The 24,859-nt window shown below is 34.0% G+C and overlaps 1 protein-coding gene across 5 annotated transcripts in view; it reads right to left on the bottom strand.

Moving 5' to 3' along the window:
- Window positions 1-800: 800 nt before the first annotated feature.
- Window positions 801-24,859, bottom strand: part of LOC125049205 (RING finger protein nhl-1) — an 80,739-nt gene continuing 56,680 nt past the window's right edge. For 4 of the 5 annotated variants that reach the window (XM_047648351.1, XM_047648353.1, XM_047648354.1 and 1 more), the window contains 9 exons: window positions 20,333-20,485; window positions 18,019-19,458; window positions 16,581-17,808; window positions 16,312-16,484; window positions 16,018-16,158; window positions 8,154-8,294; window positions 6,399-6,616; window positions 2,564-2,778; window positions 801-2,162 (listed from right to left, as the gene is read on the bottom strand). In XM_047648351.1, the coding sequence (XP_047504307.1) occupies window positions 2,565-2,778; window positions 6,399-6,616; window positions 8,154-8,294; window positions 16,018-16,158; window positions 16,312-16,484; window positions 16,581-17,808; window positions 18,019-19,458; window positions 20,333-20,467 (3,690 nt within the window). In that variant the 5' untranslated portion in view covers window positions 20,468-20,485 and the 3' untranslated portion in view covers window positions 801-2,162; window position 2,564. The remainder of the gene's footprint in view (window positions 2,163-2,563; window positions 2,779-6,398; window positions 6,617-8,153; window positions 8,295-16,017; window positions 16,159-16,311; window positions 16,485-16,580; window positions 17,809-18,018; window positions 19,459-20,332; window positions 20,486-24,859) is intronic. The other variant, XM_047648355.1, reaches the window with a different exon arrangement.

Here is a 24,859-nt window from a genome sequence, read left to right as displayed (position 1 = left end):
CACTTGCACCCATACAGTTACTCTTTCACTATCTTGCACTCAATCGTACACTCAGGCGTGTTGAAAGCAGTTTAAAAATAACGCAAATAAATATAATAAAATATGTAATTAAATTATAATCTTTATTCAATTTTTCTCACAAAAACTTAGAACATAAACAAGTGACAGTTATAAATAAATAATTGTTTTTCTTCTATTTAGGGAAAATGCTAGTTTGTGTGTGTTACAGTTAATCATAATATATGTATTTTAAGAAATTTAAGTTTGTTATGGAAGAGCTGGGATTTGGGAACCCAGACACAGGTATTTTTTTACTTAAAAGGGTTCCAAAATCTTACACATTGTAATGCATATGTACTTATAATAAATAAACACATTTTTATTTGTATTATTATTAGTTACTATAAAGTAGGGTACATTAATCGCCAGAGTCGTAGAATAGTGACGGATCAGAAATATAGTAAACTTTACAGGGCAGCCATTTCAAAATAATATAATGATGTTAGTTTTTTATCATATATTTTCTTATTCATATTCTATTATTATGAAAATTTGCATACAAGCAAAGAAAATGGGTTTAATAAAAATAATAACTAATATAATAGATGTTTTTTTTTAATGTAGCCGTAATATGTGTTTATCCACCATTTTTGGTGGATTAAGAATTCCCGTGTTATGAACCCAAAACACTTTTAAACCTGAAGATAAAATATAAAGTCCCTGTCATATTGATATTATACTCCAACTTCAACTTAAAGTGCGTACATGAAAATATGGGTATTTTAAATAAAACAACAGTATTGAAATAAACACAGTATATTTTAGAGAACATTACAAAGTCGCCTTACATTAAACAATGCGTAAATAGTTTTAAGATAAGCATTAGAAAAAGTTGTACAGGCAAGTCTTTGGCACGTTGAAAATTGGTATAATTATAAAATGACTAGATTATTTGACTACCTTAAATACAAAATAATGTTAAGTTTGTGTTTGCTATAAAACGTTCACTAGGGCGGGGAAACGTGTGAAAATTAATGTTATGAAAACCAAAATTAAATTCTAAGTGCCTTGAAAAGTGTACAAAAGCATTATAAAAGAATGTCAGTTTTTAAATAAGTAGGTCACCTTGCATCACAGTCGACTGAATAACAAAATCTAGTTTTAAATGAATAATTTTGTTCCACACATTCGCAAATCTTGAAAATATTTTTCTGGTTGTTGCTCACTTCATTCAGGTCACCGCACACAAACTCTTTTTATTAACAAGAAATATATGGAAGCGTGATAAAAAGATCGTTTTGGATATATTCAATAATAGTTTACAAATTGTAAGCTTCTGTTAGCAAAACATTTGTATAAAGATGATTATTAATATTACCTTTTTAAATAGGAAATAACATCGCAATAATCAAAATTAATTATTGAAAATAATATAAATAATTCATTATACTACTGGAGTACTGACACATGATGACTTTTAAGTCGGTTAGCAAAATTTCGTTACTGAAATTTTCTTTCCGGATAAAATTAAAATCTGATCCCTTTTAATTAAATTAAGAGGTTTCAAACGTTCATTTCGCTAAGATTCGATACCGGGTTGCCAATTAGAACAAAATACCTATGGGGCTTTATACACTAATTAATAGATATAAATTGAATATTGAACTGTTAATACCGAACGAAATATATAATAGCTCGTTAGGAGAATTATAAATCAATGATTTTGTTGTAATCGCATACTAAAGCTAACTTTTAAAAGTCGGCAATAAGCAGCTAAGGTCAGATCACCTTTTCACGGTCGTTCAACCCGAACCAAAACATGGAGCAATGCATATTTTAAATAGTTAACAATTATTGTTTCACTATTTACAAGAATTTATGTTACTTTAAATTATTGCTTGCTATTATGTGTAACTTAATAGGCCATATAATATTAGTGCAATTAAAAATGATAAAAGGTTTTACTTGTGAAATAGAAATGAAAGCGATATTACAGATTAATTTCAGGTAGTTATGGATGGCATTCGAAATAAAGGCAGCAGTGAGAAGATAGAGTAGAGCAGATAGATAGAAACATTGTTAACAATTATAATTAGTTATAATTATTTACAAGAAAAGATAGAATTATTGAACACGGTTCTTGAACTGTATCCTTGAAGAATCTGAAAAAAGTAATAAGTTTTTAATTTTATCTCCGTTAATTTATAACTTTTAATATTAATTGGCAGTATAAAGTAATACACTTAGTAACTTCTCTTTACTTTGCACTATTAGTGAAAAATATAACTCAAGAGGTTTGCATGAATTACGATAGTAAAATCATGATTATTGCGATTTTTATAAACCGTCTTTACAATTGGAAGAAATACGAAAGCGTCCAGAAATTACATGGATAATATGTTCACTCATATTTCCTAAAAAAACTTAATTTCTTGGCGATAACAGCCAGTAACACACTAGCGAGACTGTGCAGTGCAGTGTGACTGTGCATAGACGGCGGCAGGTGAGCCTCCAGCCCGTTACCCCCTAGTATTATAAAACTAATATATAACTTAGTTCTCACCTCAAAACACTTGTACTCTATGATTCTCTCGGTCACATACTATAATGTTGCCATTTGACATAACAGCTATGCCTTCTAGACCCTTGAACTCTCCATCACTTGAACCCCAAGAGCCAAAAGCACGTAGGAAGCTTCCGTCGGGGTGGAAGATCTGAATACGGTTGTTACCAGAATCTGCGACCACTATATAGCCTTGATCATCCACGGCCACACCCCTATAACAATATATAATAATTAATAAAATAAAGTGTGAAGTTTTTGGACCAGGCCTTGACTTATTCGTCTCTCGCGTGTGTCAACTAGGACAAGATTTTAGTCTAAAGAGAAGCTATGCCAATTACATGTTCCAATGTTTGGTCTTGTGTGATTCGCTGTGGTTATAATCCTGATTATATTGGGTATAAAATAAATAGAGAATAATGTTTCTTTTAAATTCATTTAAGCAGTAAAGAATAAGGAAGGAAGAGAGATATGAGTTCATAGTCATGTGTTATCGAGGTATATTCCGGTAAATGTTTATTTGAAAGCTCTGATACGAATAGAAAGTAAGATCACGTAGAGAAGTCGGTCAAGGTAAACGATCTTAAGAACTTCACGGTACTTTTATTTTCTTTCAATAAGGATATTTCTCATAATAGTAAACGCGTGTCTACACTATACATATTGCTGCACTGCATATCACCTATGTCCTATTGAATTATTAAGAGAATTGTTCATCTTTTAACACATACAAAATTTAAGTAAACTATATATGAGTCGATTTTTTGTCCTATACTTGTATTTTTTTATAGAATAGAGAGCTAAGATGCAGGCTCATCTGATGTTAAGTGATAACACCCGTGGACACTCTCAATGCCAGAGGCCTCGCGAGTGCATTGCCGACATTTTAAGAATTGGTACACTCTTTCCTTGAAGGACCCTAAGTCCGTTCCACATAGTGAGCGGCAAAAATTGCCTTAAAACGCTTAGTTGTGGAACGACGGACATCGAGGTGATACGGGTAGAATATCGTGCTCTTCCTCGACGTCCGATGATGAAACTCAGCTACAGGTATTAATCCGAACAAGTTCTCTGTAAAATTTCACACTTCACACAATAATATTGAAAGAATAATTTAATCTAAAAACATTTCATATATCCTATCAAAGACCTTTTGTTGAAATATTTATATATTATAGTCGGAGACGCTAAGGCAAACCCGGTAAAAATCGCTAGTCTACAATAATGGCACAAAACTTCCACCTGTCTAGTCACGCAATATCGATTGCTCGTTAACGACTACCTATAACTTCGAAAGGGCCAAAGTGTAAGCCTATTATCATACCGCGTACTTACTAATAACCCCCAAAGTTTCCCATGACATAATGAAAGTCATGCCCAAATGAGGCTTAAAAGGGGTACAGCAAATTCGACGTTTAAATTGTTGATAATTCAAACATACAACTACTACTTCTACTTACTAGAAGTGATCACCTTCAAATAAGTAGTCTTTGTCCACAAATCAAATCCAACCAAATTCATTTATTCATATAGATGTGTGTTCAATGTACACTAATGAACGTCAAAAAAAAATTAAATGCTTCTAATTTTACATTAACTGCCAGTTCTCAAATCAAGGTCGTAGAACGGAAGAGAAGAACTGGCAATAAACTCTCCGCCACTCTCTTCTCTTTCTCTCTGACACCACTACCTGGAATTTCTGATCCTACCCGTAGAGATACCTTACCTAACGTACTACGGCCTCTGGATTGGTATTTTCTGTGTTTATTCACTAGATATTATGATAAGGCTGAGGGAGGGCTGCCAAAGCTACGCGATTAAGGGAATCTCCAGGAAAAAGAAACGTGGGAAGACCACAAAAGCGATAGGCTGACGACATCATCAACATTACTGGGGAGAAATTGAAGGACGAAGCAAAGAACAGACCCAGAAACGGAAAGTTCTGGAGGAAAGGCCTCCCAACCCAAAAGGGGGCCCATACTGCAGAACAGCAAGTAATGGAAGTAACAATAACTAACGTAGACTAGACTAGATAGTATGGGACTAAAGTGGAGTTAAGTGAAGTGAAGTGAATAACTATTGTGATTAAGGGAAGTGAGAGATATTTTATCCGTATTTTTTCAAATTTAAAATTTTAGAGTAGGTTAGTAATGTACATGGTGTTATGAAACTATTTAAAAATAAGCTGTATAAAATAAAAATATTAGTTCCTAACAATATGTAAAATATTTTTAGAAATGTGCAGGTAGGTCGCATCGATGTTACAACACACATTGTGTCACTAATGAATCGTAATAATTTCTTTGACTAGATTATTATCTATTATTAATACACAGGTATACAGAAACAAAGAACTGATTTCAATAGGTATATCAAAGTTAAAACAAATTTAACATTTAATGTGGAAATGAGTTTGGAGATGTTATGAGCCTGAGAAAAATTTAATATTTCGAATAGGAACTTTTCAGAAAGTCGCAGACATTTTAATCATAAACTAGTTTTGTAGTTTAATGTCGGTCATCTTCTATGAAATGTTATATAATTTGTTTATTATTTACTAGCCGTTTCGCGCCCGCTTTGCTGGACGAATTAAAATAAATTTTATGTTTCGTATGTTTTCATTATTTTATTTTTTTTTATATTTTTATTATTCTTCTTTTTAACTTCCCGCTAAGAAAATTGAAATATTTCGAAAATCGAGTTTTTAACAGATGTTGACGTTTTGCGGTTCTAGGAAGCCTCTTTTGTTTTTATTAGCGGGAAAAATTTTCATAAAAGTAAAACAGAAATAAAAAAATGAAGGAACGTTGGAATTAAAAAAATAAATAGCCATAAACCATCTAGGAAAAATTTCGCATCGAATGGTGGTAGTTTCATGTCGATACGATCAGTGGTTTAAGCGTGAAAGAGCCTCAAACGAACACCATTTTCTTTTTATATATATAGATTTATTATGGTTTTTTTAGTATCAGTGACAGGAAAACAAAGTCGCAAACTAATTTAATCATATTATTATACGGAATGAAGAAGATGTCGTAGACGTAGTCGCCAAGATAATGTATGAACACTACGTTGGGTGACCACTACGCTAATAGTTTACTTGCTATTTGACCTTATTAGTAATGTTTGTAAACTGCCTAACAATAATTTGACTCCAGCGAGTTTGACAAGTACAAAACTTTGCTTACATGTATTTTTAAAAATTGTTCACGTATGATTTTTCAGTTTCTAACAGTTTTCAAAAAGTTTTTCTGAAGCAAAAATTCATAATGAAACTGAGATTTTTATGAACATTTTCAAATTATACGGAATTCCAATCTGCTTAATGCATGGAAAATCTATAGCCTTTTGTAAATTTTACGAACACGATGCATGTTTGCTACGTAAATGCGGCAAGGAAAATTGGTTTTAAGATTTATAGTTGTTACTTGACCAATACAATACCTGCGCTCAAAAGAGTTGAACGGTTGGAATGTAAGCCTAACAAATGTATGAAAATTTAAATCACTTACCATGCATCGGTATATTATGTTTTGGATAATATTATAACTTATAATATATTATAGTTATAATTTATAAGTATAACAAAATCTCCTAAATGTTTGGACGTCAATTTAATTAGTATTATGGCGAACCGATTTTAACTAAGTTTACTCAGTACCTTAATACAGGTAATATTTTTGTACATACCCACATGCATTTGATCAAAACAAAATGAATAAGGACTACACATAACAATGACTAGAAACGTGTATATAAATAATAAATAATATGAGATATATAAATAAGATATCAAAATAATAATGCTAGTTAGTTATTAAGTAAATTTGCCTACCTTGGGAACTTGAACTGGCCATCTTCCGAGCCTTCCTCTCCAAATGAAGATAACACCCTTCCATTCACATCAAACACCTGGATTCTGTGATTATTAGAATCGGATACTAAGACACGGTTGGTGTTCGATACTGCTATGTAGTGAGGGTGCTCCAATTGCCCCAGTTTGGAGCCAAAGGACCCGAATTTGCCCACGAATGTGCCATCGGATTGGAATACCTATAACATACATTTATATGTATTACAATATGTCATAGATATTGTAATAACACACCCATTCTAATAGACATCTTACAGGTTGTAAATTGTCAATGTGTCAAGGTCAATTTGTCAGTAGTGCGTTGGATCGATCGTTGAGTTCAGTCGCTCTCTGATCGGCGCCTACACGTTTGCACTAACTTTGTATTAAAAAAATTAAATAAATGTCGGTCGATAGTGATAACAAATTTAGTTTAGTTTCAAAAGCGCTGCGACGAAGCTTATGTTTACGTAAATGTAATATTAAAACGTTAGAACCGGGGAAAAAAAAGAGACTTATTTTAAATAAATGATATTAAAACTGCTGTAACTGCGCTGCTTTTTAAATATAAAACGTAAATCGACACCGAGGTACAGAACCGTTAGTTTTCTAATCAGTTTTAACCAGATTTTGATATATATAAAAACCAGTGGCGCTACAACCTTTTTAGGTCTGAGCCTCAGATTTCTGTATCTGTATCATGATCATATGTCAATCTAATAAGAAAGTAGGTGATGAGCCTCCAGTTAAACACGCCGTCGACTTTTTGGGTCTGAGGCAATCCGGTTTCCTCACGATGTTTTCCTTCACTGTTTGAGCGAATCTTAAATGCGCACATAGAAAGAAAGTCTATTGGTGCTCTATATATAATTTACAGTATTAGAAATACTTAAAAGGTGCTGTAATGCTTTAAGCAAATATATAAATAACGCACACGTCCGTGTTCTTCAACTCAAGATAGGACTTCTGAAATCGATTTAATCTTCAATATTTCCATATAAAAAGTTGGGCTGATTTTCTACCTAAGAATAAATAAACAGCGCCAGAGTCTGCCCCTACTTTTTAAGTAAGGAACTTCACATTTACCAACTTTATTTTAGATTTAGAACACAATGGACTGAAGATAATAATATCGTACTTTGAAATTACTAGTAGTAGAATAATTTAGAATTTAGCTTAACAAATGAAAATTACTGAGGACGTTGGATTAATATAACAAAGCACATTCGTTAAATCCGTTTGGCAATATACAATTCTAAATTAGTGAATTGTTTGTATTTTTAGGTGAATTTAATTATTTAATTTGCAATTGGATTTGATAGATAGATTTTTTAATATTATTAAAATATATTAAAGTTTCGCAAGTTTTAGGCGACCTGTGGTCACTAGATCGTAAACAATAATATTAACGTAATTAATTTAAACGCAGACTTGCGTGAAATAAGAATTTAAGATGTCTTATAAATATTTTAAAAATCAGATGAATGCGACTCTTATACGGATATTATATGATATTTGTTTCATTATTATCTTAACCGTTTAATAAATTTAACTTTTTGGACATTGTACTATAGTCATTAATTTACATTTAATATGTTTTAAAAACTTTCTGTGTGTATATTTTTTATTAAGTACAAACAGAAACAATATTACTTCAGGAAACTTATCTAAAACAAAACTTGTGTGTGTAGGTTTCGTTGCAATATTTAATTAATCACGTCAGAATATAAGAATTACCTGGACTCTATGGTTTTCCTTGTCACAAACATAAATGAATCCGAGAGCATCCGTGGTGATACCCCATGGGTAGTTAAACTTTCCATCCCCGGTACCCTGACTTCCGAATGACCTGAGGAAGCGACCGGCTGGATCAAATACCTAGTGACAAACAGAATATATCAAATTAGAATATGGTGCAACATATATATTATATACATTATATTTGTGACAGAGATAAAAAAAATTAACTTAACTATGAACCAATAATAATATCTGAAACACAATATACGAAAAAAAATATATCAAAAAATATATACTCGTAATTTTTTTATGTTATATGCACTCAAAAACTTAAAATTTTCAAGAAAGTGCAACTGCGTTAAGGTAAATAACACCTTTATAATTTATATAATCTATAGTCTTTAAATTATTCGTCTTATATATATAAATAAAATAAAATAAAAATAGCCTTTATTCGAGTACACTATAACTACAGTAAGTCCATGCCTTTTAAGTTTTACACTTGTACTCGACCTCCGATGGAGTGAAGGCCTCCTCCAGATTCTTCCACTTATCCCTATCTGATGCGACAGTTTTCCAGTTTTTTCCCGCTATCCCTTTTATATCATCTTCCCAAGTTTTCGGTGGGCATCCTCTCTTTCTTCTTCCCACTGGGCCTTTCCAAGTAAGGGTCTTTTTGACCCATCTGCCATCACAAAGGCGGCCAATGTGACCGGCCCATTTCCATTTTAGCCTTTTTGTATAAGTTACAACATCCTTTATTTTTGTACGACTTCGTATCATCTTGTTCTTTATTTTGTCTCTAAGCTTCAAGTTTAGAATGGAGCGCTCCATAGCCCTTTGGCATACTCCAATCTTCCTTATTAACGCCTTGTTAAAAATCCAGGTTTGGCATCCGTATGACAAACATGGAAGTATGCATGTATCCATGACTGTTCTTTTTATAGTTAAGTTATGGTTGGATTTCAGTACTTCTTTTAAAGCCCAATATTTGTTCCATGCTAGGTTTACACGTCTGTTTGTTTCATCCACATGTCGGTTTTGACTAAACGATATTTGTTTTCCTAGGTAAATGTAGTTTTGTACATATTCAAGAGACGTGGCGTTGACAAAAATTGGTCGTTCTTTGCTGTTAGTCATAACTTTAGTTTTGGAGGTATTCATTTCTAGGCCAATGTTTTTACTTGCGCAGACTAATTCGTTAAGCATGTCTTGTAGCTGCGTCGCACTGTTTGAGAAGATAACTATATCGTCGGCGAATCTCAAGTTGCTTAGATACTGACCATTTATTTCTAACCCTTTTTTCTCCCATTGAAGGGTTTTCATTACGCTCTGTAGAACCGTTACAAATATTCTAGGTGACAAAGGATCGCCTTGTCTTACGCCTCTGCATATTTTTATTTCTGGGCCAATTCTGTCTAACTTCACGCGGCTTACGCTTTGCTGGTATATATTTTGTATGAGTTCTATTATTTCATAAGGAACATTACATTCGCCAAGAGCTTGCCACATGCTTTTGTGAGATATGGTGTCAAAAGCTTTGGCGTAATCAACGAAACCTAGGTATAGGGGACAGTTTTGGTCGATATATTTTTCTATAATCATGTCTAAGGTATGAATATGATCTATGGTAGAGAAGCCTCTTCTAAAACCAGCTTGTTCTACTGGTTGATATTCTTCGGTATAATTTGACAAGCGTCGTTCTAGACAGGAAGCGAACAATTTGTACATACTTGGTTGCAAGCTTATCGGGCGGTAGTTGCCCACATCAGTCGGGTCCCCTTTTTTATATAGTAAAATTATGTCAGACCGTGCCCATTCTCTGGGTATTTTTCGTGAATCCATAACCATATTAAAAAGCCTTGTTATGGGGGTTGCTAACAAAAATCTTCCAACTTTTATAGCTTCATTTGTTATGCCATCTGGTCCACAGCTTTTGTCTTTCTTTAATTGTTCCATAGCTTTGATAACTTCATAAGTTGAAAATCTTTCAGTCGATAAGTTGTTGTGATGGATTTTGAAATTTTCTGTATTATTATTTATATTATTATTAGGGCCATATAACTCCTTGTAGAATTTAGAAGCTACCTCAATTATTTTGGATCTAGAGTATGTTGTCGATGATGAACTGGTTTTTATTCGAGGTATCCATTGTTTGGTTCTGTTAAGTGCTCTAAAACCTTTTTTTATACTCCTTGATTCTGTTAGAAATTTCTCTAGTACTTGTAATCTATGTTTTTTATTGTCTTGTTTAATCATTTTATGTATATTTTTATACAGATATGTTCGTTCCTTCTTTTCTACGCTGCTTAAATGTGTTTTATGTGTCAACTCGTTTCTTCTGGATATCAGATCCTTTATGTGATTTGAGATAATATAGCCTTTTCGATTATATCTATTTTTAGTTTTTAATGTAACGGCTCTTATGCTTCCCGTTAGTGACGTCTTAATTTGGTCATAATATTTGTTTACGTTGCCTTCATCAATATCTTTTATGTCTTTTATTTTGGTTTCTAAGGCTTTTAAATATGACTCTTCGTCTTCTGGGGATTTAAGATAAGAGTATGCACTATTTTTATATTTTACTCGACTCTTTTTTAGGTCTTTTACTATATATGTGCATCTTACAAGACTGTGATCGCTGGCAAAAGATAGATTGTGCACCACTTCAATGTTTTGTATATGTCGCATGTCATTTGTTAATATATAGTCGATTTGACTTCTTCGCTTTTTGGGGGAAAGCCAGGTCCATAGGTTTTTTATCTTCTTTGTAAATTGGGTGTTTATTATCTTTAAGTCGTTTTCACGGCAAAATTGCAGGAGCAAATCTCCTCTTTGATCCCGTTTACCAAAGCAATTTGCACCCATTACTCTTTCTTCACCAGGCAACCTTTTTCCTATTCTAGCATTAAAGTCACCTGCTAATATAAACTGCTTGTTGCAGTGCTTCATAGCATTACGTACTTGTTCATAGAATTTTTCTAACTCATTGTCGCTTGCTTCGGAAGTGGGTGCATGGACTTGGATAATGGACATATCTAAATTTATTATTCTTAAATTTAAAATGCAGATTCGTTCTGATACACCAATAAAACTCTCAATGTATTGCTTGAGTCTTTTCTTTAAGAGGAACCCTACGCCTAAGTGTCCCTTTCTTTCACCGAAGTAACAAAATACATGTTCACTATCCTCTTCAATGTTATATCCTTCTCTTCTTATTTCTGATAAGCCAATAATGTCATACCTTATTGAAGCAACACTTTCTTTAAATTCTAGGAGTTTTTCGTCTGATGATAGGGATCTCGCGTTAAATGTACAAATAAATATATGGGAATTTTCTGTTGCGGGAGAGATGTGATGTGGTGGGTGAGATCTGTTGAAATTGATTGTATTTGTTAAGAATCGTGAATTTGGAGGGTAGTAGTCGCTGAGCCCCACGGTGACCAGCCGGCTTGGGGTGGTTGGTGCATGTTTTCTTTCGTTGTCCTTTGTTGGTGTTGATCTACAGTTAGCATTGTTTTTGTTCCGGTTGTCGGGGGCAGTTAGTTGTTTTTTGATACCTCTGAAAGTGAGCTAGACCTTCCCCTTGCTATATAATTTAATAAATTAGGTTTTATTACATCCTTTGTATTCGTTGCAGTTGGCATCGTTGCTTTGTTAGGGTTTGACCTCTTTTGTGTAGGTGATATCGGCGAGCCACTCTGTTCCCGCTTCCTTTTTTCACGGCCTGGATCATTTGGTTTCTTAACGATTAGCTTATCATATTTGATATATGCAAAGTTACCCTTGTTTCTTTCTTCCTCTACTTTTGGTTGCAGTTGCTTTCGGGTTTCTAATATGTGTTTCGGGTAGTCTTCTTTTACATAGATCCCAGATGGAAGGCTGGATTTATTTTTAAGTATCAAATGTTTTTTCCAATTTGTCGACAAGGAAACGACAACTGGCCGATTCTTGTTAGTTTGTGCTCCAATTCTGTAAACATTGCTTATTTCTTGGCTGTCTAGATGTAAACCTGTATCTGTTATGATTTCTTTGATATAGTCTACCAGTTCAGATTCCCTTTTTCCCTTTTCTTCAACTCCAAAAAATACCAAATTCTTTTTTCTTTTATCTATTTCCATTTGATCTAGTTTTTGTTCAAGTTTTGCAATCTGAGTTTTTAATTTTTTGTTTTCTTGAATAATTGAATCCATCTTATCATTTATCGCTTCCATAACGTTTGTGGTTACAGCTGATGTTATAGTTAGAGTTTGTTGGTTTAATTTTTCCTCTAATTTTTCCCAAAGCATTTCGATATTTTTATCCATTTTAGGGAAAAGTGGAATTAATAAATTGTAACACCTTTTAGTAATTTTTTTAAATCTTGCAACACTGCCCGGCACTGCTGCGTAGGTTGGTACTAGATGAGATGTCAGTTGTCAGACGCGAATTACGATTGAATTGTGTAATGGCGGACTATGAACTTTCACTTTACTGGGATATCAGAAGTTGTTTCGGGATTGTTTTACGATATAGTTTTTAATCGCACTGTTTTTATAACTGTATTTCTTATCTTTGCACTTTTCTTATAACTTTATTGGTGAATTGTAGTTGTATGTTCAGTATTTTGTCACTTTTCACTATTTAATTACGGAGCTCAATTTTGTACGTGTTTACGTTTACGACCTTATATATATATACATTTGTAAATTATTATTCTTTGATTGAGCTATTACAATATTTAGTAAATAGTACATCGTTTAATAAAAAAGTGAGTCTGTGGCTGTAGCAAAATATACACGATTTCACGTGAGAATAATACATAAAGAAACTCATAACCATAGACTTTAATTACCCAATGATGAGCATTAAACGGTTACGGACCGTAATAAGGCTGTATTAACGCTCTCATTGTTAAATATATTATAATAATACGATGTTATCAGACAACGTTACTTGAATAATAATATCTTGCTGAAGTTTTCCGAGGCATTATCGTTAAGTGGATTAAAAGTGTAGCTAAAAGAGATTTTTTAAAGACAATATATGAAAAGGTATACTTAAATTTAGTATCATGCATATAAAATCGTATGAGATTAACAAATACACAACAAACGATAAGACACAACGAAACGCGTATCTGGGTTGACCAATGAGAATCAAACGAACAGTTATTCTAAATATAAACTCGCGCAACAGAATAGTTTGTGAGACAAAATTATATATCAATAGAACACGCAGGTGCCCCAAATCTCACAGGATTAGACGGGACTTATTAAAGTGAATTCATACATTATTACATCTCTAATCAGTGTTTAACCTCAATCAAGTTTACAAGCAATCGTGATGAATAGCAAGTCGTTTCAATTATGCCGAACTGAATACAAAATGTCTGTTGGGAAATGAATAGAGTGTAACGCGATCGCTCTGCTTCAGATGAGATTCTACAGGGATTTACGAGCGTCTAGAGCACTACAGACTAACCGACAATGACGTTGAGTTTTTCATACTAAGATATAAATTTATTGGTTATTTTGTCTGTTAGTACCATAATCTAAGAAAGGGTAACGGCTGGCACATTTCCTGCGTCGTTTTATTAGATACACAGGAGATTGGCCTTTTGCCTACTAAATCTTATTTCAAACTAGTGGACCCGGCGAAATTCGTTCCGCCTAACAGTTTAATAATATCGTGTTAACTTTAGTTAAACTTAATTTAGGATTTCATTAAGGTAATACATTAATACAATTTGCAAACACAGAAATGTTTTATTGCTTGCCATTGAGAAAAAATAATGGCAGTTTTACACATTAGGCCTCTTCTCTAGCGCCAATATTGCGATACTGCATGTTTTATATATTTAGATTATGGTTTCGCTGGGAATCGCCCAGTAGTAATGCTCTTGGTCGTGGTCGTGTTAACAAATGCTAACACGCGTTTTATCGAATAAACCACAGGTATTAACGGTTTTGACTTATGAGCTCTGTGACATAACGACAATGACAGCTGACAGTAACGCCATTGCTTCGACATATACGTAATATAAAAACACGTTTTACTTTGTTAATTCATAGGTAGATAGTTAATTAGTAAATTCAAGTATGTAACATTTTGTACTAAAGTCCGCTGTGATAGTAAATAAATATGTTCGCTTTTTCACTTAGAATAATTAAATACTATTAAAATAGGAGACTTAATTTCAATAGTTTAGTACCATACATGAATACCTATTCGTTTTGTAATAAATCATTGGAAAATATTTAAAATGGGGAAAATCCGCGGTGTCTTAGTATCCTCTAAGAAAGGTAATTTATCAAAAATGGCAGTGAAAGTAATTGAGAACGTGGGGTGAAGTAGCATTTTAAAGCAACTTCTAGATCCAAATAAACAAAAATCAATCAACATTAAGAGCTTAGAAATACCATTGTGTCACAAAGTTTTGTAGATTGATGGCATTATCTAAACAAAACCACTGACATGGCCTTAACATGAGCAAAACATACACAAATTGAATATCTATCGTAAAAAAAAAACATTTTGCATAAATAACAGAATAAAAGTTTCGGGGGTATTAATATAAAATAAACGAACATGCATCGTTCGAATAGAACATGCGCAGTAAAATTAACAAATTGTCAAAACGTTGGAGCTGTTAAAATTATATGTTTGTATATGCAATTACTTAACGAAACTATCGTAATGTACGTCGGGCCTTTGATACATTAAATTATAATATATTGCGCATTCCAGATAATCACGCTTTAGGATAGTATCATTTAGCCTCTGATAACTCGATACGCCTCAGTCAAACGTGTGTGACGTTTACACAGATTTATGTGCAAATAATTTATAAAGGATGACATAATACGAGATTCCATCCGCCCCGCAGTTCATATCGAAATTCTGCTAAAATAATTTTACGCTGGGACGGAAATTAAATATTTCTTGCGTTTAGAATCTCGGAGGTTTTTGCTTTAAGTGTTTTAAATATGTAAGGAATATTTTGTTTCCATACAGGGAGAAAGTGTTTCATTTCTTCAGAGATATTAAGAATTACTTTGATCGAATTCATGGCATCGAGTCTTCGCTTATAATATTATTTGGATAAGGCGGTTAATATTAGAAGAAATATATATGTGATCGCGTGAAATTTAATAGTTGTTCATATAATATTAAATTGAATTATGCAAATTATTATTAATATTTATACTAATAATTAGTACGTTTGACTACATGTAGTAAAAAAAATATTGACATTATTTGTCAAAGTGCTATAAAAGGGTTTCATTGATGCTTCATCAAACGCTTGGCCGAGTCTTCTAGTTACATATATAGAATCATATAAAGTTATTTACTGCAGAATCAGTCCGCCAAGTTTGCTTACATGTCAAGCTGTCATTCACATACTCAAAACTTTTCGCTTCAGCTTAAAATAGCAAACTTTTGACGTGAACTCTTCCGTGTATGAACACGATGTATAAAGCTTACGTATGAAGAGTTTAAAAAATATGTGAATTAAGTCTTCAAAAGGATGGCATTTTGTGACCCTGGGTTTATAAAAGATGTTAATATTGTCGTTATAAGTATAAACACGATATTCTAATAACAATTATTGTTAAAAAAAACTGTTTAGTGTTACCATATGAGCTAATTTTCAAAGTTATAACTTTACACTATCAGAAAAGTCATTGCCAGCTTGTCTAAAATATCGTTTTAAGCTAACTATTATAAAAATACTAACTATTAAAATAAATATTTTTGTTTGATTTTTATTTATAGTAGAATATTTACTGATTTAGTAACTAGTATCAAACATATACAGTTGGCCTGCACGTAAAATAAATACTATAGACATCATCATTCCTTACTATCAAATATTTACCTGTATCCGATGATTATATCTGTCAGCAATGATGTATTGCCCTATTCTGTTGACTGCCACGCCAGCCAGACAGTCAAATTCACCTTCAGAACTGCCATATTGACCAAACTCTTTCACGAATATTCCATTTGAATCAAATACCTAGTGAATAAAAAAAGAAAAATCATATTTTGTGAAGTAAATCTGTCGTAACTATGTAACCATTGCTATAGTACTTTTTTCAACAAAAAACATTTTAAATGCTTTCAAGACGATAAAAATATACCTGACAAAATCACTAAATAAATCAGTTACCTGGACTCGATGGTTAGATGAATCAGCCACAACCATAGTATTGTCGGGACCTACAGCGATACCACGAGGCCAAGTAAAGTAGCCGGGTTCGCTCCCCCGACTCCCCACGCTGAATTGTAAACGGCGTTTCTGCAGATACTGGCTCCTAGGGGAGGAACCTGCTGCTGCGAAACCTGGGACATAATTAATGATTAGAATCCACTCTTACACTAGTCAGTCTAAAACCCATCAAGCCTCAAACCTATGTACACGCCACTCTTATCTCTAACCTGCTACCGCTGCTGTAGCCGCCGTAGGGGAGATGGGGGAGCCTGCCGCGTTTTTTGAATCGTCATCAGAACTGGCAAGCTCATTTGCTGATCTTAATGGTAGCCCGAGAGACAGGCGACGGGATGCACTCGATGATGTACCACTCGTATCGCGGTCTTTTCCTCGCGAACCATACTTGCTCTTCAAGTAGCGTGCCCATGAACTCAAAGCTGCTCCATCCTTTTCGCCTGCTACAGGACGTTCAGGAGAGCTTTCCCTAGACTTAAGGGCATGTGATGATCGACTTCGAGACAACTCTGAACCACCTGTGCCGGAGCCGTATCGAGCCGCTAGGTATGCAGAAGGTGAAGCTGTGGTAGGTGATACTGGTTCGTCTTGATCATCATCGTCACCAGCACCGAAACCACTATGACTACTTTTACTTCGTGCTAAACGATTACGTCGCTCTTTCAATGCTAAATATCTAGATCGTGCAGTCGGATATTTAGTTTCATCATCAAAGGAAGATGTTGGTTCTTCTTCTTTAGGTTTGCTACCATAACGGTTGCTGTATGAGGAAGCAGAATTACCATAACGAGGTGTTTCTTCCTCAGCTGGTTGTGGTCGAGTACGATAGCGTGGCTGCGCAGGACTGTCTTTGTTTTTATTGTCTTGGGCATCAGTTCTAGCGTTGTTGCTGCGAGCAAGTAATGGACCAATATCAGTGCGGGCCATCGCTTGGCTCTCGGGCTTCCGTGGGGGTGCAGGCTCCTCTTCACTCTCCTCTGACGAGTCAGTTTCCTCCTCAGAGCTAGAATCAGAGTCTTCTTGAGCCGGCTCGGCGGGTGCTGGAGCGGGCGTTGGTCGCTGTGAGCCTATAAATCTACTCTGGATACGTTGAGCACCACTGACAGTGCCATTTGTAGTTGCTGGTGTCGTTCTATCACCGCCTGCGGACAAAAAACGAGATCTTGGTTTTGGTGGAAGTCCGTCATTGCTATATTTAGCTTTTAATTCTTCAATCGATAATATAGCACCTGTGTGTTTAACCGCCGAGCCGGAACTTTCAGTAGAAGCACTCGATTCAGTGCTAGCAGCTCTTGCAGGAACGCGATGAGAGGTGGGAGTCTCAGTGGCAGAAGGACGACGTGGCGTTGGAACTGGTGTTTTTGTGGCTGTAGTTGTATTCTTTCGTTGATTTCTTTGCAGTGTACCAAGAGATTCATCTGATTCTCCATCACTGGATGCCTGAGAAATATATGTAAATTCGATTTTGACACCAAAAATTCACGGTTATATTTTGTTGTGTTGTGTTTATGTATTATAATTGTGAGTTAACATGGAGTGTGTGATTGGAATGCCCTAGTTTGCTCTGACGATTTCCTTGTTAGTAGCGGTGATAATTATCTAAATAATTGTATAGTGGTTTCATCAATCTGTCTCATCCTCCCAACTCACCTCCCGGGCTGGCGTAGGTGGTTTTCGAGTAATCGAATTTCTTTCTTCTTCAACAGCCCTTTGTGCAGCCCGTTCAGGTTCTTGAGAAGATGTAGCTTTATTTTGTCTTTTAAGACGGGATATTTCATCATCTTCACTTTGTTGTCGAGCAGGTGGTGGTCGACGCTGGGTTGGAGGTGTCGGCTGAACGGGTTTTGGTGGCGGTGGAGGTTCTTTCTTTTCTTTTTTCTTTCCACTGTCCACGTCCAACATTCTCTGCATAACTCTTGGGCAATCGCTTAAGCGGAATATACCACTCAGAGGACCACGGGTAGCATCTTCGGTGTCGGTCACTTTTTCTTTTTCTTTCTCTTTATGTTCAGATTTTATATTGCGCGTAGCCTGTTCTGTATCAGAGTCATTATCTTGTTGATGACTTCTTACAAACCGGGATCTGAATCGACGAGAAGGACGATGTTCCGACTCATAGCCACTATAGTCATCAGTTGCACCGTATTCCCTTGTGGGTTTTTCGGGCGGTGGGGGCCGACGCTCACCAAATTTACGTCCTCCAAGAATAGGTTCATCATTATCATAATAGCTTTTAGTTTCTTCTTGTTGCCGGAATTGTGTAGCAAGACGATGGTCACTTTTAGACCTAGTAAGACCTTGAGACGGTTGCAAGCTACTTCCACCATATCCACTTGTGTGAGCAGGGTTGGTAATATTTAATTCACCGTAACTAGCAACATGCATAACAAGTTGATTAGGATCGTGAGTCATAATAAACCGTATCCTACGATTATAATCACCAGCTTCATAATCAAAGTTCCTTAGAAATTCAACGGTCTTCAAAAATATTTCTTTAGTATCGACTAGTTCTGTGTCTTCCCATTCCACATCATCATTCATGTATTTATCGGCGACATCACAGTTGCTTTGTATGTTACTTAATTCTAATTCTAAATTATCTTTGAGGTGCGTTAGGTTTCTGAGTTCAGTCGCTAAATAACGGTCGATTTCATTTCGCAAGAAATCTGTTCGATCTTTTAGCGCTTTAGCTAATCTCTTGTGTATTTCATCAACTTCTCCTGATACTGCAGCGCAGTTTGTTTGGAGGTTTGATGTGTTTCGTTCGACTATACCAAGTATATCTTGTAGCCTATGTACACCGCGTCGTATTTGGTTATTTATTCTAGTTATTTCTCTACGCAGGACTTCCATGTGCGCTGATTTACAATCTTCGCACACTTTCTTGTCGCAATGAGCACAAGGTGCACAATATGCTTTTTCTGAGCAAACATTGCATCTTTCCATAACCTGTCCTGCTGTGGGATCTGGTAGTTCTCCAGATATTTGAACATGTAGTTCTAAGAACCGCTGCAGTGTAACATTTGTTGGAAATCCCTGGACTCCCTGGTAGGGAATACGGTGTTCGGCGCGGCATTCTGGACATTTGACCTATAAATGAAAAAAATACTCAATAATATTGATTATACAAAATTTTTAAAAACATATTTGTCTGTTACTCTTTCGCGAAAAAAGCCTACCTGAAAAGTTATACCTACTTTAGTTTAACTAACGGAAATTACCTATTTTTAATTGTTTTAAGTTGTTCTGTTAGGTACACAATTATACTTATACTAATAAATAATGTACATAAAACATATATTGCCGATTGATTATAAGAAGAAAAAAAATATTGGTTGTTTGTAAAGTAGGTTTACGATCGAGATGTTTACGTGATAACGTCTTATTGGTGATATAAGTTTTTGGGAAGTAAGGAATTAATGAAGATAACAATTTTTTCAAATTTTAAATTACATCTATCGTTTTATTCACACTTTTGATGATAAATTTCGGGTGTAAAATGACAAGTTTACTTATTCGATATGATATACATTTTACTTCATACATTCACGAAATGACTGGCAGCGCTCGAGATGAGACGGGAGATCGGTCCGTCTCTCTCTCGTTATACCTGCGATCGCGCTCGTGAGGTTTTGGTGTGACACAAGTTTCTGAACATGTCACCCGACTAAAACGATTTTAAAGACGTTATCACGTCAAAAATCTAAATTATTAAAATCTCTAATATGCATTAAGGCGAATTTATTACATTTACATATCTCGACTTCACTGCAGTGGTGTTTACCGATAGCCTTTAAATGACAGTCGTGGTCAGAGAGTTGAAGATGTTGTCTCTTGAGGTGTATTACTTGCGTAAGTTCAATTGTTTTTAGCAGTCATTGAAATTATATCCCCTTTATCATTTTATTACGATATACAACATTATATAAGCCGCCAATATGCCATGATATAATATCTCGCTTACCTGTCTTCTAACGTAATCCACTAAGCCGTCCATACACGGCTCCATACAGAAGCTGTGCTGACATGGCAGGAGCTTTGGATTCCTGTATCGATCCAAGCACACACAACATGTCAGCAGTGATTCGAACTGCTCCATTTTTCAGCGTTTATGTTACTGAAACAGAAAACGTAAAATAGTTAGTTTGTTTTATTGTTTGCCTAAAGGTAAATTACAATTCAGTGTCACGGGTTTACGGCATAAGATATGTATATGTTATTTAGAATATATATAATATATCCTCGAAAATCAATTTCTTAGATACAGAAAAAAAATTGTTGTATACATCAGCTATGTACAGATAATAAAAAAACAATTAGATAAGTAAACAAATAATAAGTTAACATAAACTTTCTTTCTTTATATGTACTTTAGATAATGTTCGATAAATCTAAACCTAACCTAAGTTTATAAAAAACAGGTCATTTAAAATTTCAAACATTATAACGAGAAATGTTTTGTAAGTTCGATACACTCTGATTGGAAAAACTTGGAAAGCCGGTCGATTCGTTGTCAGAGACAAATGATATTTTATGATAGTTGAGGAGTTTTCAATAAAAAGACGTTGGAAACAATTCGATATCATGCTTGTAATATTCCTGTGAATTGGAATATTTGGCAATGCTAATTGTGTTTAGTGGCAAGAAAATAACTTATAACCCAACATAGTTTATGAGTCCTAGGTTCGTTTTTCGGCGAAGCTGTAGTACGGTTATTTGAAAAAATCAACGAAACTGACGCTGAAATGAGTTTTTCTGTTTAGTAGTCTCAATGATGGTACTCTTTATAATTTAAATTTACTCTTTCTTCTCTTTATAATAACATATTTTTACGAATATTCTGATTTAAACCAGATCAATAATTTAATTAAAACACAATTCCTGATAAGTTTAATTTCTTCAATACGTTTAACCTAAAAATCATTGGTTCGATTGCCGGTCCAACAATAATGATTTCAGGATACTTAGATAATAACGAAGAAATGTTTATTTAATCGTATCTGCCCCATGCCCCATTGGGGTGATACGGGTCTTCAATAAATGTCTAATTTCTATTAATTCAATTTTCACAACCTTGATTCCTCTTTCCTGAATTCAGCGGCTAAATTTAGTTAAAGTATTTATAGATTATTCTGGTATTTCACACGGCACAGATTATACAAGCCAATTTAGGATTCCTAATAACCAGCGTTGACCTATCTAATATTGTATGGTGAATAACAAAAATTTTGATAAAATTTACAATGAAATTAGTCAATATAGGGGATTATATTAATTGTATAAGTGTAGTTGTATAGGTACTAAAATAAATTGATACATGACAGATAACATAATGTGATTAAAAGGGATTAGAACTGTAGTAAGCCGGATTTTTCGTATGTGAAGTTATAACGGCCGGCAACGCACTCGCGAGCCGTCTGGCATTGAGAGTGTCCATTTTTGCCCTCTGTTCAATAAATCAATAAAAAGTAGTCGCCAATAAAAGATAAATTCCTGCGTCGTTTTCATTGTGTTAATTATATATTTTTTTCTATAATATTTATAATAGAAATAACATGAATAGAAGATAAAAAAGCTTTTATGAGACGTCACGTATTTAGAACGATGAAGCTATGAACAATACGTATATATTTTCATACTAATTGGTTTTCTTCGTATTCTCATTGTCTCGTTAGCTTTTGGCTCGAAAGAACAGTGATTCATTGTTACACGTGAGAAAATGTTCTTTGTAATAACAGAAATTACCTCAATAAAATCAACGCAAAGGAATACGAGAAAATTTTCCGGTTCGCGAAAATTTTGCATTTTAAAAAAAGAAATATTTGAAGAAACCTTTTTATGGTAGTACACGACGGATTGGCTTAGTAGGGTTATGAAGGATGATCTGGTCATTTTGGAATGAAATGAAATAATTATTTAATTAGAAAACAAATTGTTTTTCAATTTCGAACCAAAGTTTTTCAGCGTATTAGAAATAAACGGTTAGATAACATTATTATGATGAATAATAAAATCTTGATTCAACTTAAAGAGATTATTTCGGGACTATATTAATATATATAAAAAATTTAGTTATTTATACATAAGTATTGCCATTCACGTGCGTATAAATGATTTCCTTCGCCTACACACGATCTGCGCGGGGAGTCTGTCTTGGAACTTTGCCTATATTTTTACGGATGTTTGCATTTTCGTATAAGAAAATGACGAGTATTTCGTATTAACTACCTAACGTCAGAACTATTTTCAACAATGTTGCGAAATATTTGGATATTATGTAGAATAAGAAAATCTATACCTCAGAGAACTAAGACAGTTTCAGATATTTAAATGGAGTGATTATATCATTTAATGGGTTAAATTAATATGGGTCTGTAACCTTAAAATATTTCAATGAAACTATGCTAAAATATGTTTGAACCATGTCACATAATGTCATGTTGCGGTACATCCAGCAGCCCCTTAGAGGATAGACATATTTGTGTCTGTTTCACTCATCATATCTTGCAAACAGAGATGAGTTTTCGAAGTAAGCATAAGTATTATGTACTTAATAAACTAGACAAGGAAGCAAAACAATCTTTTGATTTCCATTTTAGTTATTCAATTTGATTTCCATTATATTTATAAGTCCTTTACCAATTTAGTAGGTAAAGATAGCTTATTTAAACAGAGGAATGTACACCGATAACAATATAGGTTTCCATATTTTGCACGCTTAAAGAAATTCTTAAAAAAGATAATAAAAGTAATAATTCACTTGATATTCTCTTGGCGTCGACAGCAAATTGTATGCAAATTGTTTGTAACGACTCCCTGTTTGTTTTTAATTATATTTTTAATGATTTTGGACGTTTACGTAAATAGACTAAGGCTACAACGCCTTTGAACAAATTGTTTTAACTTATTATTGTATGTCGTAGTCTACAAATGTTTTATTAAGAGCTACAAAAATAGCTTAGTAAATTTGATTATGGAAAAATATGATAAACTGACTTTATTTCCAGATTTTATGTAGAAAACATAAATGAGATTGATTGAGTGTTAAAATTCATATTTTTATTACTGGGCTGGTACATTTTTCATCTTCGGTTTATATTATGACAATCAATTATATAAGAACACTAAAATTCTGGAGTGGTTAGGTTAGCTTTACAAATTTTTGTTTTATAAATATAAAAAAACATTTTTAGAGCACGTTTTACTAAAGCGAAATAAATCAATCACTGATATTCACTTTGCACAAAAAATTCACATCACGCATGCACTGAAAACTTCCATTCGGCGGAAAATATTTTAAAACCCTTTCAAACATTCCATTAGTTCCTAACATTGCGAGTTATGGCTGCATTCATTTTGAGCAAGGTAATGTACTGCGCCTGGTTTAATTGGTTTAAAAGTATTTCTATATACTTTTAAGATAAATTTATTTTAATTAAATAAATTTATCAAATAAAAAACCCTGAGAATTCCTCAGTTTGAGGCCTTAGGACGAATATTATTATCCAATAATTATCGTAATAGAATAGTAAGGATAGAGTTTTGTATGGTAAAATTAAGGAGCGCTTCGTAAACGAATTTTGAACTAAACGGAATGAACATTGAACATGCATTTTTCTTGCCTTGTCAAAAATTTGACATTTGACATTTTACGTATACTCGTATCTGAAATACATGACTATACTATCGTAACACGAATATTACCGCTTTTCTTCTTCAGCTATGATTGATTTACGGTAGAGATTACAGTGAGTAGGTAATATTATTCTACACCCTCAGCAATTATTTGTAAAAATATAGCTTTTCATGCATAGCGATTATTATACAAAAAGTAACGGTAACATAATGGTGTCGTTAGTTAATGTAAGTTTTTTTATATAATAGGGGGGCAAACGAGCTTGCGGGACGTCCAAAAAGGCATCGCAGCCCATAGACACCCATTTTTAGTGGGTGCGTTGACGGTCGGAGTATACTCGTTTTTTGAACATTTGGAGGTCGTATCTCTGAGGGAAGACCCCCCATCGGGAGTCGATTCCACAGTTCGCTAGTTCGCAAAAGAAAATGACTTGTGAAACGGACTATGGAAGACCTCCAGCCATCAAGATGATGTTGGTGAAATTTAGAACGTTTTATGTTTATTTATTTTATTATTTACAACTAATGTATGGCCAAATTTGTACTAAAACTATTATACAATTAAGTTATTTTTATAAAATACTGGCGTCAAACCATGAACAAAGACTATATAACACAAAGGATGTATGGACCTACGGTAGAGGCCGGAGTAGCGTCAATGTAACGTCACGTGTGCGTCACGCTATCATAGAGGTTCCCAAAAGCCAAAGGTTCTATATATATCCGCCATTAACACTGTCTCGCACAGACAAGTAAATATCGTAAGAAACTGCCATCATTTTATAAAATTTAACTGTAAATTGTACGATACATTTATCATTAAAAAATTGCAATGAGTTTTAATTTTATTGTATTT

Source organism: Pieris napi, chromosome 4, assembly GCF_905475465.1.
Source record: "Pieris napi chromosome 4, ilPieNapi1.2, whole genome shotgun sequence".
Taxonomy (NCBI): Eukaryota; Metazoa; Arthropoda; class Insecta; order Lepidoptera; family Pieridae; genus Pieris; species Pieris napi.
The sequence above is the reverse complement of the archived record's forward strand: the minus strand, read 5'-3'. Positions and strand labels throughout refer to the sequence as shown.